We start from the raw sequence: 15,247 nt of genomic DNA, 5'->3' as shown, positions 1-15,247 counted from the left end.
CTTTGGCTGGAAGTGCTGGGACATGAATGGGTCATCTGAACATGAGGTAACCTGAGGAGCTGCTGGACTGTCTCAGGACTAGAGGGAAGCAAGGTTCGTGGAGAGCAAAATGGAGCCTAAGTCATTTCAGTTGTGTCTGACTCTGTAACCAATGGACTATAGCCACCAGTCTCCTCTGTCCATGGGGATTCTCCAGGCATGAATACTGGAGTGGGTTACCATTTCCTCTCCAGGGGATCTTCCTGACCCAGGGATTGAACCCACGTCTCTTATGTCTCCTGCACTGGCAAGCAGCTTCTTTACCACTTCGCCACCAAATGGAGCCTTGGGAATGTTATTTGAGCTCCTGGTTCCAGCTGTGCATGGGTTAACAAATGATCTTGGAAGCTTATGCCATTTGGGGTTAGGCTATTATCACTTGCCACCAAAGATATCCTTAGTGATAAGACATACATCATCTCCCTCTGGCAGATGAAGAAGCTGAGGTTCAGAGGCGGTAAGTTACCTGCCCAGGGTCACACATTAAGTAAACAGAGGAGCTAGCATTTTAACCCAAGAGTCCAGAGCCTGTGCTCTTAACTGCCTTAGAATTTGATGCCTCACAAGGAACTGTGAGGCTATATGAACCGAATTTCACATAAGAACTGCAAAAATGCTGTCTCTGACCCTCCAGTGAGGCTCTGGAGGAGGACAGTGTCCTGTCTGCAAAATAGAGGGCTCTCCATGTCCTCCAGAAATGGCCAGCATTTACTGCTACCTGACAGGGCAATGCTGGCCCCATCCAAAAGGGAAGGACTTTTCACCAGAGCATCTCTAACAGGGTAGAGTGATGGTGAGAGGAGCAGTCACACAGACCTTTGGAGGGACCCTGTCCTTTCTCTGAGAAATGCCCCAAGACCCCCCATCAAAAGGATGCTCCCCCTAATGGCAGGTGCAGGACCTCATCCTCCCATGGCCACAAATGATGGGGTCACATAGACACTAGACCCAACCCGGTCCAATCCAGTCCTCCATTGGAAATCTGGAATTTGTCCCGAGTCCAACTCCAGGCATCACCACCTGCCCAGTTAATGGTCTTCTGTCATCCCCTTGCCCTCAAATTTCACCTTCTAATTTCCCAGGCATTTCCTTTTTCTCTCAGTTCTAATGAATGTATTCCTAAACTGAATCTAAAAATAGGAGGTTCTACTCGCCCTGGCAGAGAAGTAGATACCTAATCTGTAGGGGCAATTTTGCCCATCCCCCCCCCGCCCCCCGCCAGAGGACCTAGGCAATATCTGAGGATATTTGTGATTGTTTCAACTAGGATGTAGTAGGTGGAGGGAGGCCAGGGTTGCTCCTTAACACCTAAAAATGCACAGGACAGCCCCCACAATGAAGAATTATCCACCCTGAACTCTGCTCAGTGTTATGTGGCAGCTGGATGGGAGGGGAGTTTTGGGGAGAATGGATACATGTTTATGTATGGCTGAGTCCCTTCACTGTTTACCTGAAACTATCACAATATTATTAATTGGCTATATCCTAATACGAAATAGCAAGTTCAAAAGAAAAAAAATACCCACCTCGAATATCCAGTGAGGCTGAGAAACCCTGCTGTAAATACTGTTTCTAACAACTTATCCAGACTTAAGATCTTGTTGCCATGATGGTCACTTTTATTTAACCTCTGAAAGGTCTGTGATTCTGATCAGTTGTCTTACTTAGTTATCATCCTGGTCTTAATATTCTAAGGTCTTCTGAAAGGTGTTCGAGCTGGCGAGTGTTTCGGCCAGAAAGGATCACTGTCATCTTTCCTCCCACTTGAGTGGAGGGAAAACCAAATAAATTCCATGACATGTTAGGACTTCTGATTTGGATCATGGGTTTGATGGCCTGATCTCAGGAACGTTAACAACAGGAGCCTGGGCTGGTCCCTCACAGACCTCCTGCCCTGACTTCTGTGAGTTAACTTCTTGTATGCTTAGAAACAAGACCCAAACCCTCTCTTTTGGCTTAAGTGGGTCTCTGTTGCTTGCACTCAAGCATTTTCTGACTCTAGAAGGCCCTGAGGCAGACTGAATTTGCAAAAAAAAAAAAATAGAATGCGACCTGTTTGATGTCACACAGTCTTCAGGGGCCCTGTCCCTCCCTCAGTAAGAGGTGGACTCTGGTCTGCAGCTTGGCCTCGACATGCTACTTCCAAGAATAAGTCATTCAAGGCAGGACAGCTTCTGCCTGGATATTTCTCTCCTCAAAACATTCTCTCTGGAGACTTTCCCGGTGGTCCAGTGGTTAAAGACTCTGAGCTTCCTTCTACTGCAGGGGGCGGAGGTTCCATCCCTGGTCAGGGAATAAAGATCCCCGCCATCCTGCCCAGCATGGCAAAAACAACAACAAAACAAACAAAAAAACATTCTCTGTGGAGATCTGAGCTACCAAACAAGCCCACAGGTCCTGAAGACATCGCAGAAGCAGAAAAAGAGAAAGGTGCTGGAGGAGTCCCAGGTGCAGAGTCAGGACCAGACTGCAGACCAGGGGCTTCTCTTTGAGTGCAATTTTTTTAGGGAATTTCCCCCCCCCAAAAAAAGCTTGTTATCAAGATAAATAATATTTCAATGCAATATTTTAAAAGTCAATATCAAAAAGCAAATCTCTGATGGATGAAACATCAAAATTTGAAAAAAAAAGAAAAAGGCAGGCTCCAACAGGGCTGTTGGTCCAAGCCATAGCAAAAATGGGTGCCCCTGGTATGTGTATTTTCATATATTAAAAATGGCTAATGGTTTTAATAAAGATACTGATGACTTTGCATCTGTGAGAGCCGGGAAAGTAAATTTATAATAAATTCTGACTTGAATATAAATTAAATATTTAAACTTAATTTGTGAGTTCCAACACATCTTATTTTCAGTGCTGCAGAATTTTTTCAGTTACGCTGTGTGTGGGCATGCATGCTCTCAGTCTGTCCCACTCTGCGACTCAATGGACTTTAGCTCACCAGTATTCTCTGTCCATGGGATTTTTCCAGGCAAGAACACTGCAGTGGGTTGCCGTTTCCTACTCTAGGGGATCTTCCCCGCCCAGGGATCAAACCCACATCTCCTGCACTGGCAGGCAGATTCTTTACCACTGTGCCACCAAGGAAATCCTCAGTTACGCTAATGCTATGGAAAAAAAAAAACAACTAATAATAAAATGATTGGTACTGTCTTATGCCACCAATTTTGGGGGTGATTTGTTACACATAAATAAATTACCAGAACAGACACCTTCCGGGAAATCAGACCCTTCGTGGCACAAAAAATTTCTCTCAAAAGCCTCACCCCCTTCTCTTGTGAGGCCTCGTCTTCTCCCTTGCCCACCACTCAGTGGTGGTTGAGTCCCCACCCACTTCTGTGGGCTTCCCTCCTAACTCAGTCGGTAAAGAATCTGCCTGCAATGCAGGAGACACAGGTTCGATTCCTGGGTTGGGAAGATTCCCTGGAGAAGGAAATGGCAACCCATTCAGTATTCTTGCCTGAAAAATCCCATGGATAGAGGAGTCTGGCAGGCTGCAGTCCATAGAGTTGCAAGGAGTTGGACACGACTTAGCAACTAAACTACCACTGCAACTACCCACTTCTGTTGCTCACGACCCAGTTCCCTTGAGTCCTCACTCATTTCCTTTGTGCGGCCCCGCCCTCCCCCTTGCTCACCACCCACTTCCTTTGCCGTGCCCTCCTTCCCTTTAAGGCCCGGTCCTCTCCTTTGTTGACACTTACAGAGTACAGGTTTTCACATTTGCTGTCGTCCACGGGCGGCTTGTACTGAACGATCGCTTTTAGGGTCTCCATCCTGTTGCTCGGAATCTGAAAGAAAGTTGTGCGTTTGTTGTTCAGTCGCTCAGTCATGTAGGACTCTTTGCAACCTCATGGACTGTAGCTCGCCAGGCTTCCCTGTCCTTCACTGTCGCCCTAAGTTTGCTCAAACTCATGTCCATTGAGTCGATGAGGCCATCCAACCATCTCATCCTCTGTAGCCCCCTTCTCCTCTTGCCCTCAATCTTTCCCAGGATCAGGGCCTTTCCAGTGAGTCTGCCCTTTGCATCAGGTGGCCAAAGGATTGGAGCTTCAGCCTCAGCATCAGTCCTTTCAATGAATATTCAGGGTTGATTTCCTTTAGGATTAACTGGTTTGATCTCCTTGCAGTCCAAGGGACTCCCAAGAGTCTTCTCAGGCACCACAAATTTGAAAGCATCAATTCTTTGGTCATCAGCCTTCTTTATAGTTCAACTCTCACATCCATACATGACTACTGGAAAAACAATAGCTTTGACTATACAGACCTTTGTCAGCAAAGTGATGTCTCTGCTTTTTTAATAAGCTGTCTAGGTTTGTCATAGCTTTTCTTCCAAGGAGCAAGCATCTTTTAATTTCATAGCTGCCATCACCATCCCCAGTGATTATGGAGCCCAAGAAAATAAAGTCTGTCACCCTTTCCAGTCTTTCCACATCTATTTGCCATGAAATGATGGGACCGGGTGTCATGATTTTTGTTTTTTGAACATTGAGTTTAAGCCAGCCTTTTCACTCTCTTTCACTTTCATTAAGAGGCTTTTTAGTTCCTATTCATTTTGTCATTAAGGTGGTGTCAGCTGCATATCTGAGGTTATTGCTATTTTCCCCAGCAATCTTGATTCTAGCTTGAGCTTCATCCAGCCTGGCATTTCGCATGAGGTACTTGGCATATAAGTTGAATAAGCACGGTGATAATATACAGCCTTGATGTACTCCTTTCCCAATTTTGAACCAGTCCATTGTTCCATGTCTGGTTCTAACTGTTGCTTCTTGACCTGCATACAGGTTTCTCAGGAGGCAGGTTAGGTGGTCTGGTATTCTGATCACTTTAAGAATTTTCCACAGTTTGTTGTGATCCACACAGTCAAATTTATGCATGGACCTCAGGATAACACGGCCCAGGAGACCGTGTCCTAAGCTCTCTCCCACAGGGACCCCTACCTCTTTCCCTTCCCTGGCCACACCGTAAAACTTGGCTCTGTGCCATGACTGATACTAAGCAACCTGGTCTTAGGACTGCTAAATTCTTTGTGGTTGGTATCAGTAGACCCCAACCATTGAAGAGGGCTGAGGGCAACAGCTCCCTGAGTTCTGCTGCACTGAGTTGTGCCCCTCAGTTGGTGAGTCAAAGGACAACCCTCTTGGCTTCTCCTCTCTTGGCACCTTGAGCTACGCAGCCAAGATCCAGCCAAACTTCTAGCTGGCATCAGGCCACAGAAATTCTCCATGAAGGTGGCCAGAACCTGGGCAGGTTCCGAACACTCCATCTAAACCTACAACTGTAAGGTTCAGGGGATTCTTGTCCCCTGCAAGAATCTGGTTGTTCATGCAAGGGGAGGACATTTGTGTCTGTGGCAATTCCTACCAATGCAATGCAGATGTCACTTCCAGCGTCAAGAATGCTGATTATAGCCAAGTCTCTGCCATGGGCTGGAGAGAAAAGATGACAGCAGTGCTTTTCACATCTGGACAAGAGTTTTCCAGAGAGAGAAGGAACAGACATCCAAAAAACCTGAAGCAGGCAGTGGCTGGCATGCTTGAGGGATGTAAACAGTCCAGGATGATCTGGAGTGAGGGTGGAAGGGAAGAGTTCCAGGGGAGGAGGCAGGAAAGGGCATGAGGACCAGGAGGCCATGCCCTGGGGAAGTGATGGTGAGGAGTCTGTGGTTTATTCTGAAGGAAGAAGGAAGCCCTGGAGGGTTACAGGCTGTGAACATCACCAAGAAAGAAAGATTTCCAAGTGGACCTGAACATGCAGTTTGGGAGGAGCCTGGCTCTGAGTCTCACTCAGAGCAACCAGAACAACAGTCTTCCGCAAACTGCCACTTTGGTCAGACTCAGTGTCTGTGTGCCTGCTCAGTCATATCCAAATCTCCCCCACCCCATGGGCTGTAGCCCGCCAGGCTCCTCTGTCCATGGGATTCTCTAGGCAAGAATCCCGGAGTAGGTTGCCATTTCCTTCTCCAGGGGATCTTCCCATCCCAGGGATTGAACTCATGTCTCCTGCATTTGGGGCATTGGCAGACAGATTCTTTACCACTGAGCCACCTGGGAAGTGAAACTAGGAGATGGAAATAATTCAGATACTGCTTTATGCCTGTGGGGTTGAAGATACCAGACCAAGGACTGGAAGTCATAGCAGCGAGGTGGCTGCAGGGGAAGGATGGAACACGAAGCATTTTCTAACAGTGGGAAAACGCAAATCAGAAGCCTGTATTCACGGCAAGGAGGAAAACGGCCCTACTCTCACTCATCACCAGTCACCTCGCAAGCAGTGCATTCTGCTATGAGCAGGACAGACAGGACACAAATTGAGTACCAGGAACCAAAGAAGCATGGCTTCAGAAAGCAATTTCAGAAAGTAGAATTCTGGGGACTTTCCTGGCAGTCCAGTGGTTAAGACTCCACGCTTCCACTGCAGGGGCCACAGGTTCAATGCCTGGTCAGGGAACTAAGATCCCACATACCACGTGGTGCAGCCAAAAAAAAAAAAAAAAAAACAGACAACCAGAAAGTAGAAGTCTGTGCTTCCTGAACCAGCTCAGGAGTTAGGTTTTGCATTGAAGGAGGCCTGGTGGCACAAAATGTCCACTTTCACGAAGTCAGGCTGGATTTCATTGAGTCTGGTGAATCTACCCTAGTCTCAGTGAAGTTCATATGTGGGCAAACACCCTTGATGTTCAGAGGATACTGTCTTTGGCACTGATGGCAAGACTTGAATCTCAACTTCAGAAATATGAAACGTGTAACACAGGAGAAATGGAATAGGGTATTAAAGAAACAGTCAGAGGGCTTCCTTGGTGGTCCAGTTGTTAAGACGCCATATTCCCAATGCACAGGATGTGTGTTTGACCCCCGGTTGGGGAACTAAGATCCCACATGCTGCATGGTGTGGCCAAAAAAAAGATACAGAAGGAAAGAAGGGAAGAAAGAAATAGTCACAGTGCTTCTTGGGCTGAGCAATGACTCTGCCCATGGAGGTTCACTCTTCCGAAGGACTTCCATACTTTCAGAATACTTCTGTCAAAAGCTGGTTCATACAACTGCAATCATTCAAACACAAATCATGGGAAATGTTTCTCCAGCATCCATACAAAGATAATGCAAGGAGGAAAAAAAAGGAGTCAGAGAGGAGTCAGATTTCACTGAGTACAAAAAGTCATCGTAGAAGTTCCCTGGTCATACAGTGGATAAGAATCTGCCTGCCAACGCAGGGGATATGGGTTCAATCCCTGGTTGAGGACGATTCCACACACTGCCGAGCAACTAAGCCTTCACAAGTACTGAAGCCTGTATGCCCTAAAGCCCATGCTGCACAACAAGAGAAGCCGCCACAACGAGAAGCCCTCACTGCAACAAAGAGCAGCCCCCATTGACCACGACTAGAGAAAACCCACAAGCAGCAACAGAGACCCAGCACAACCCAAAGGAAAAATTCTAAAAAGTCACAGCAAACAGAGGAAAATTGCCCCCCAAACTTCTAATATCAAATGTAAGATGTAACAAGCTCAACGCAGCTTGAAAGGAAGAACCCAAAGCAAACGTACAAGCCCTGGGGGAGAGCCAGACATCCACCAGAAAGTAGTGAAACAGTGAAGCAGTGAGACTTGGGGAGGAAACAGAAGAGAAACACAAAAGCATTTCAGAAAAGAGGATGATCCTAAGAGATGAACATTGAAAGCGTGGCAAGGCTCAAGATAACGTTTCTAAGAGAAAACTGATCAACAGTGGACTGTATATGAAAGAACACACAAGTGCATTTTAAAAAACGGAAGCCCAGGGGACTTCTCTGATGATCCAGGGGTTAAGACTTCACCTTCCAATGCAGGGGGTGCAGGTTTGACCCCTGGTCGGGGAGCTAAGATTCCACATACTTCCCTCAGCCAAAAAGAACCAAAACATAAAACACAAGCAGTACTGTAACAAATTCAATAAAGACTTTAAAAATGGTCCACATCAAAAAAATGGAGGCCAAGTAGGAAAAGAATATGCTTTGGAAGGTAAACTCCTCCACTCTGCATACACCCCTTCTCTCTTGGTGATGGGTGCTAGCGGGCAGGGGGTAGGGGGGGGTGGGGGCAGTTGTTACCGAAAGGATTTTCTGCAACTGAGCGTTATTTTCCACCAGCAGGATGTTCACTTTGGCATGAGTAATGACATATTCACAGGCGTCCGCAAAGTTGGTGGCATAAATACCAACACAGAAGCCCCTGGGAAAAGAAAACACACTTATGTGTGTGCCCACATACCTGAGTCAAGAACATCCTGGAAGGGGAGGAAAGGGTCTGGGGGTAGGGCCTGCCGTCAGGTTCTGAGTCTAAAGTCCTGCCGCCAGCTTCCCTCCCTCCACAACTGGGCAATGACGGAAAGGACAGGAATGACAGTGATGATGGGAGTATGGACTCCTGTGATGTTGCTATGACGTGGAGCCTTCACAGTACCCATTTTACAGATAAGGCAACTGAGGCTCAAGGGAGGGAAGTCACTTGTTCAGGGTCCCATAGTAAATAGGAGGCGGGATTTGGAACCCCCACCCCTCCCCCAGCCACCTGTTCCCTTCACTCACAACCTTTTCTTTTTGCTTTCAACCATTATGTGGTGGGTTTTTATCTCCCTGCTGCCAGATGACTTCAAGGAGCTTTCCAAGTGCTTATTGGCTGCTTCCCTTCTAGTTTCCTGCTCATTTAAAATCTGTCTGTGTTTTTATTCCTGACCTGTACAAGTCCTTCAGTGTATTTCAGATGACTGGTGTGTCTGTGTGTGTGTGTGTGTCTCTCTCTCACTGGCTGGCCTAGGGCTCTCTGCTCATATCTCGGTGGAAACCTGTGCGGGTGCCAGCCCCCTGGAGCAGCAGCCCCTACCCCACCCCAACATTCACAGGGTCCAGGGCCCAGGATCTTACCCCGCGAAGATGGCACCAAGAGCTGCAAGGAACCACTCGATGGAGTTAAACCCAAGGATGCCAACTGAGTGGAACGGCTCCAGGCCCAGCTGGGAAGGCAGAAACAGACGGACAAGCAGAGAACGGAGACACGGGAGGTTTGCTTCCAGGTGGGACCCGCTCATTGGCAGAAGGCGGTCTCCAGAGCCCTCGGAAGTCACGTGGGGGAAGAGCCCACATTGAGATGGAAATCCAGAGGGTGATGTTTCTTTGTGACTCTTGAGAGGCTGGTTTGCCTCGCTCTACTTAATACCCTCTTTTTATTCTAATTTTTATGGATTTTAGTTTTTAATCATCCTAACCAACTTTAGGTGCACAGCTCAGTGGTATTAAGCTCCTTTACCCTAAAAAAACCCCCCAAATCCAGGGGAATTCCCTAGTGGTCCAGTGGTTAGGACTTCATGCTTTCAGTGCTGAGGGCCCAAGTTCATCCCTGCTGTGGGAACTAAGATCTCAGAAGCCTCACAGTGTGACCCAAAAAAGTACATTCACACTGTTAAGCAACCATCCCTACCATCCATCTCTAGAACTTTCTCATCTTCCCAAACTGAAACTCTATCCCCATGAAACACTGACTCCCCAGCCCCTGGCCCCCACCATCTATTATCCTTCCTGTCTTTGTGGATCTGACTCCTCCAGGGACCTTCCACAGAGGAAGCAACTGAGGCTTCCTGCCGAGACCTAGCCATGCTTTAGACGTACGTGGACCCTCCCACCTCAGTCAAGCCTTCCAATGATGTAGCCGGGGCTGGTAGCTTGACTACAATCTCACAAGAGATCTTGAACCAGATACATCCAACTCAGTCACTCCATAGAGAGGGGACAAAGATTCGAAAGAAAATTTTCACCAGTTAACCTTCTTTCTTGGGGTGCCTTGTGCATTTTGTCCCATATGTATTTACACATAGAAGGAATGGTTTAATACATGATGAACAAACCAAGGAGTGAGTGAACAGCGCACTTACCTTGAGCATGGCTCTCGCAGTCTTCCGACAAGCCTCATAGTACTGGTTGTAGTTCAGAACTTCCCACTTTCCATTCTTCTTTGATGCTAGGGCTGGATAAGACCCAAATCGGTTGATTGACTCCCAAAAAAATTCAGGGATGGTCATGGGGCTCTCGTGGCCTGGCCCATGTTTTGATAGCCTCATAAGGACTTCTCCATCTCGGTGAATGGTCCACAGCCTAGGGGTAACTGCAAATAACCACCGGGGTTGGATGGCATATATTTTATATTCACTTCATACTCAGGAGGCAGGAGGAGGCTCTTTTTTTGATACTGAATGAATCCCAAGCTTCTAGTGAAATCACATGGTCAGTGCTGGTCTACTCAAGCTTCCCTGTTTCTATTTATTTCTTCCTTACCCTCCCCCAACAGTCTATTATGAAAATTTTCAAGTGTACAAAAAGTTGGATTTGTACAGCAAGCACCTTCTTACTCACCACCAAATCCTACAGCTGTTAGCACATCCAGCCATCCCTCTATTTATCCATCCATCACGCCATCTTCCTTTTTGACACATTTCAAAGAAAGCTGCATCCATTTCACTCTTCAACATTTGAGTCATTTTTAAAAAATTTTAGTGAAGTATAGTTGATTTACAATGTTGTGATAATTTATGCTGTACAGCAAAAGTGACTCAGTTATGCACACATACATTCTTTTCCATTATGGCTTGTCAAGGAATATTGAATAGAGTTCCCTGTGCTCTACAGTAGGACAGTGTTTATCCGTCCTCTGTAGAATAGTTTGCATCTGCTAATCCCAGACTCCCGGTCCATCCCTCCCCCACCCCCTTGGCAACCACAAGTTTATTCTCTGTGAGTCTGTTTGCTTCATAGATAAGTTCATTTGTGTCTTATTTGAGATTCCACATATAAGTGATATCATGGTATTTGTCATTCTCTTTCTAATTTAGTATGATAATATCTATGGCCATTCATAGGTGGTAAATGGCATTATTTTATTCCTTTTAGAAACATTTGAATCGTTAGATGTGAATCAGCCTTTAGCATTTGAATCATTAACTAGAAGTATATGTATATACACATATCTGCATTACATATATGATTACATTGTACCATAAGTGTAATTACATATATACTATATATACATATATATAACTACATCTGTACTATATATATAACTATATTCTTATATAGTAAGTGTATATATATGTACTATATATATAATCATATTCTTGTTATATATATTATTGGACTTCCTGGTGGCTCAGGGGTGAAGAACCTTCCTGCCAATGCGGAAGACTCAGGTTCAATCCATAGGCCACAAAGACCCCCTGGAGAAGGAAACGGCAACCCACTCCAGTATTCTTGCCTGGGAAATCCCGTGGATGGGGGAGCCTTGCGGTGGGTCACAAAAGATTCAGACACAACTTAGCGACAACAATATATACTATTATATATATATAATTATTACATCTGCCACACACATATACACACACACACAATTACATCTGCACTATATGTAATATGTAATGTATAATGTGGGCTTCCCTGGTGGCTCAGAGGTTAAAGTGTCTGCCTGGAATGCGGGAGACCTGGGTTTGATCCCTGGGTTGGGAACATCCCCAATATGTATAATATTAAATATATATGTGTGTATATATGCTTTACCCACACAGGCACACCACCCTAACATGCTTAGTCACTTAGTCATGTCCAGCTCTTTGTGATCCCATGGACCATAGCCCCCGCCAGGCTCCTCTGTCCATCGAATTCTCCAGGCATGAATACCAGAGTGGGCTGCCACGCCCTCCTCCAGGGGACCCTCCTGACCCAGGGATGGAAGCCGAGCCTCTTGGGTCTCCTGCACAGGCAGGCGGCTTCTTCACCACTGTGCCACCAGACAAGCCACAGTGTCAGCGTCAGCCGCTCAGTCATGCCCGACTCTGCGACCCCATAGACTGTCGTCCGCCGGGCTCCTCTGTCCATGGGATTCTCTGGGCAAGAGTACTGGAGTGGGGTGCCATTCCCTTCTCCAGAGGATCTTCCTGACTTAGGGGTCGAACCCAGGTCTCCTGCATTGTAAGCAGATTCTTTACAATTTGAGCTACAGGGAAGACCTTAGAGAAGCCATAGGGAGCTTCTATTATTAATGCCGGCCCCCCCAGTACAAGGGGTACAACTGAGACTTCAAAAGAGCAGGTGACTCACCCGCTGTCACTTGGCTCACAGAGTGCTACTCTGAACAATGGGGCCTGGCTGTCACTCCCTATGTCTGCCCCCTCTGCTACCCGTCACATGTAGAGACTTGGCCCTCCAGGGTGGGGCACCTCAGCCAAGGCCAGCAGCTGGGGCACAGAGTGGCCATGCCCAGCTGTCCAACCCGGGCTCCTTTATAAACAGTGGTGAATCAGCGCACCTTTCTCTCTCTTGCACAACGTACCTTGCTCTTGGCTCATGTCTACTTTGAGGTCCTCAGCCTTCTCTTCTTGAGTCATCAGGGTTTCAGGGCTTCTGGGTCTACAGAGACCATTCTTCATCATGCTGCAAGGCACAGAGCAAGAAACTTAGCATGCTTAGTTCTGTTGTGTCCAACTCTGCAGACCCCATGTACTGTAGCCTGCCAGGCTCCTCTTTCCATGGGATTCTCCAGGCAAGAATACTGGAGTGGGCTGCCATGCCCTCCTTCAGGGGATCTTCCCGACCCAGGGATCACACCTGTGTCTCTTACATCTGCTTTATTGACAGGTGGGTTCTTTACCACTAGCCCCACCTTGGAAGCTCCAGGAACTTAGCAGGCCTGGTAAAGAGGCTGCAAGTCTGAAGCCAGCTCCGGTGTTGACTTAGTCCTGTCACCTAGAAGCCTGGGATTGATTAGTCATGCCTGTCCTGGGCCTAGGAGGAGAGGAGCCAGGCCTGCATGCCAGATCATCCAGCAATTGTAAAGTCCAGAGCATGTGCAGTTCTTTGAGTTTCCAGAAGAGTCTCTTGAACAATGAGAATGTAGAGGCTAGATCTATATGTGATCTTATGGGTGAGAGAACATTTTGGAGTTTCCTGAAGAGAAGCAACTCTCCCAAGAGAGTTCTGTTCTGGTTTGTTTCCTTAAAGATAGTACAACACAAAAACTCAATAAAGGATAAAACAGAGTAAATTTTGGCACATAAAAAGTTTTAAGTTTTTCAAACAGCAAAGAATACCATGAACAGAATCAAAAGATCAACAACAAACTGAAAAAAAATGGGCTACACATATAATCAGTCAAAGCCTAATTTCCTTAATATGTAAAGAATACCAGTGAATCAATAAGAAAAAGACCAATAGCCCAATGAGAAAATGGGACAAAATCTCGAATAGACAGTTCTCTGAAAACAGTTTTAACTGACTTTTAAAGAAAGGAAAAACAGGGCATTCTCTTGTGGTCCGGTGGCTAAGACTCTACACTCCCAGCACAGGGGGCCCTGGTTTGATCTCTGGTCAAGGAACTAGACTGCACATATTGCAACCAAGAGTCCGCATGCCACAACTAAGACTTGAAACAACCAAATTAACTTCCAAAAAAACAGAAAAACATGCTCCATCTCAGTCTAAAGAGAAATGCAGTAGAAAACATGATGCAGTTTTCACATAGATGAAGTACGCCCCAAACGACTGCAAAAGAACTCATGTTAGTGAGGGAGGATTGGGGATAACAAAGGCTCTCCTTCACTGGTGTAAAAACCAATGCAACCCCTTTAGAGGATGTTTTGTCAGTAATCAGACTGAAGTTCACACAATCATGAATCTATTGGTAGAGGCCAGTGTGGATTCCGGGCTACCTTGGGTCCTTGCATGTTCAGGAACTGGACACCACTGTTTGAATCCTTTTGTGTGAGATGTGGGGCGAGCACCAGTCCTTAACCATCCTTGACTTTCAATGTGTTAATCCTTTCAAATAACATTCTTATAAACATCTACATAACAGGAATTCAAAGTTATTCTCCAGACATCCCTGATGGTCCAGTGGCTAAGACTCTGCGCTCCCAGTGCAGGGGGCCTGAGTTTCATCCCCAGTCAGGGAACTAGATTCCACATACCACAAGTAAAGAGTTCACATGCCACAACTAAAAATCCTGCATGCGGCAACTGAGACCCAGTGCAGCCAAATAAATGATAAAGGTTTGTAAAGAACAATTATTTGCATGGACTGAATTGTCCTCCCCGAAATTTGTATGTTGAGGCCCTAACCCCTGAGTGATTACATTTAGAGATGGAGCCTTGAGGAAAGTTGAGTGCCTGCTCATCACTGAGTCATGTCTGACTCTTGTGACCCCATGGGCAGTAGCCCACCAGGCCCCACTGTCCATGGGTATTCTCCAGGCAAGAATACTGGAGTGGGTTGCCATGCCCTCCTCCAAAGGATCTGCCCGACCCAGGGATCAGTCCCACATCTCCTGCGTTGGCAGGTGGATTCTTTACCACTGAGCCACCAGGGAAGCCCCTTGAGAAACATAACCAAGGTTAAATGAGGTCACAAGAGTAGGGCCCTAATCCAATAGGATTGCTGTCCTCCTGAGAAGAGGAAAACAGCTCTCTTCCTCCACCATGTGAGGACACAGTGAGGAGGAGGCCGTATTGCAAGAGAGGCCTTACCAGACACCAGCACTGCTGAGACCTTGATCTTGAAGTTCCAGCCCAGCTACAACAAGGAAAAGAAGTTGCTATTAAGCCACCCAATTCTACAGTGTTTTTGTTAACAGCAACCCCAGCAGACAGTTACATAAATATCTTGAAAACTGTTACTTAAATGAGCTCATGAATTTCATTTTGTTCACAGAGTGGAATGTTATTTGGCCATGAAAAGGATAGAAGCACTGATACTCGATTCAACATGGATGGACCTGGAGGACATGCTGCTCAGTGAGAGAAGCCAAACGCAGAAGGACACACAGTGTGTGAGTCCATTTATATAAATGTTCATAGAGACAGAGTGGGTTTGTGGTTGCCAGGGGGCTGGGGAAGGAATGAGGAGTGACTTTTTATGAGCACAGAGTTTCCTTGTGGGGCGATGGAAATGTTTTGGAACTAAACAGAAACAAAGGTTGCTCAAGATTGTGAATGTACTAGATGCCACCCAGCCGCTTATCTTAAAATGGTTAATTTCACGTTATGCGACTCTCACCTCAATTAAAAAACACCAGAAATGTTGATTCATGGTTCCCGAAATGGAACGTTCTCCAAGACATAAAATTAAATAAAAAAAGCAAGATCCTGGACAACAAATACAGAAGGTGACTGGGCAGGCAGATGGATCCACGTATGT

At 46.4% G+C, this 15,247-nt stretch overlaps 1 protein-coding gene across 1 annotated transcript in view; it reads right to left on the bottom strand.

Annotated features, from left to right (window-relative positions):
• Positions 1-10,173, bottom strand: part of ACSBG2 (acyl-CoA synthetase bubblegum family member 2) — a 37,089-nt gene extending 26,916 nt beyond the window's left edge. The window contains exons 1-4 of the mRNA XM_040242082.1: positions 9,945-10,173; positions 8,941-9,029; positions 8,128-8,248; positions 3,744-3,830 (exon numbers count right to left, since the gene is read on the bottom strand). Coding sequence (XP_040098016.1) covers positions 3,744-3,830; positions 8,128-8,248; positions 8,941-9,029; positions 9,945-10,130 — 483 coding nt within the window. The 5' untranslated portion in view covers positions 10,131-10,173. The remainder of the gene's footprint in view (positions 1-3,743; positions 3,831-8,127; positions 8,249-8,940; positions 9,030-9,944) is intronic.
• Between the last annotated feature and the right edge of the window lie 5,074 nt (positions 10,174-15,247).

Source organism: Oryx dammah, unplaced genomic scaffold (genome assembly GCF_014754425.2).
Source record: "Oryx dammah isolate SB20612 unplaced genomic scaffold, SCBI_Odam_1.1 HiC_scaffold_5, whole genome shotgun sequence".
In the NCBI taxonomy this organism is placed as follows: Eukaryota; Metazoa; Chordata; class Mammalia; order Artiodactyla; family Bovidae; genus Oryx; species Oryx dammah.
The sequence above is the reverse complement of the archived record's forward strand: the minus strand, read 5'-3'. Positions and strand labels throughout refer to the sequence as shown.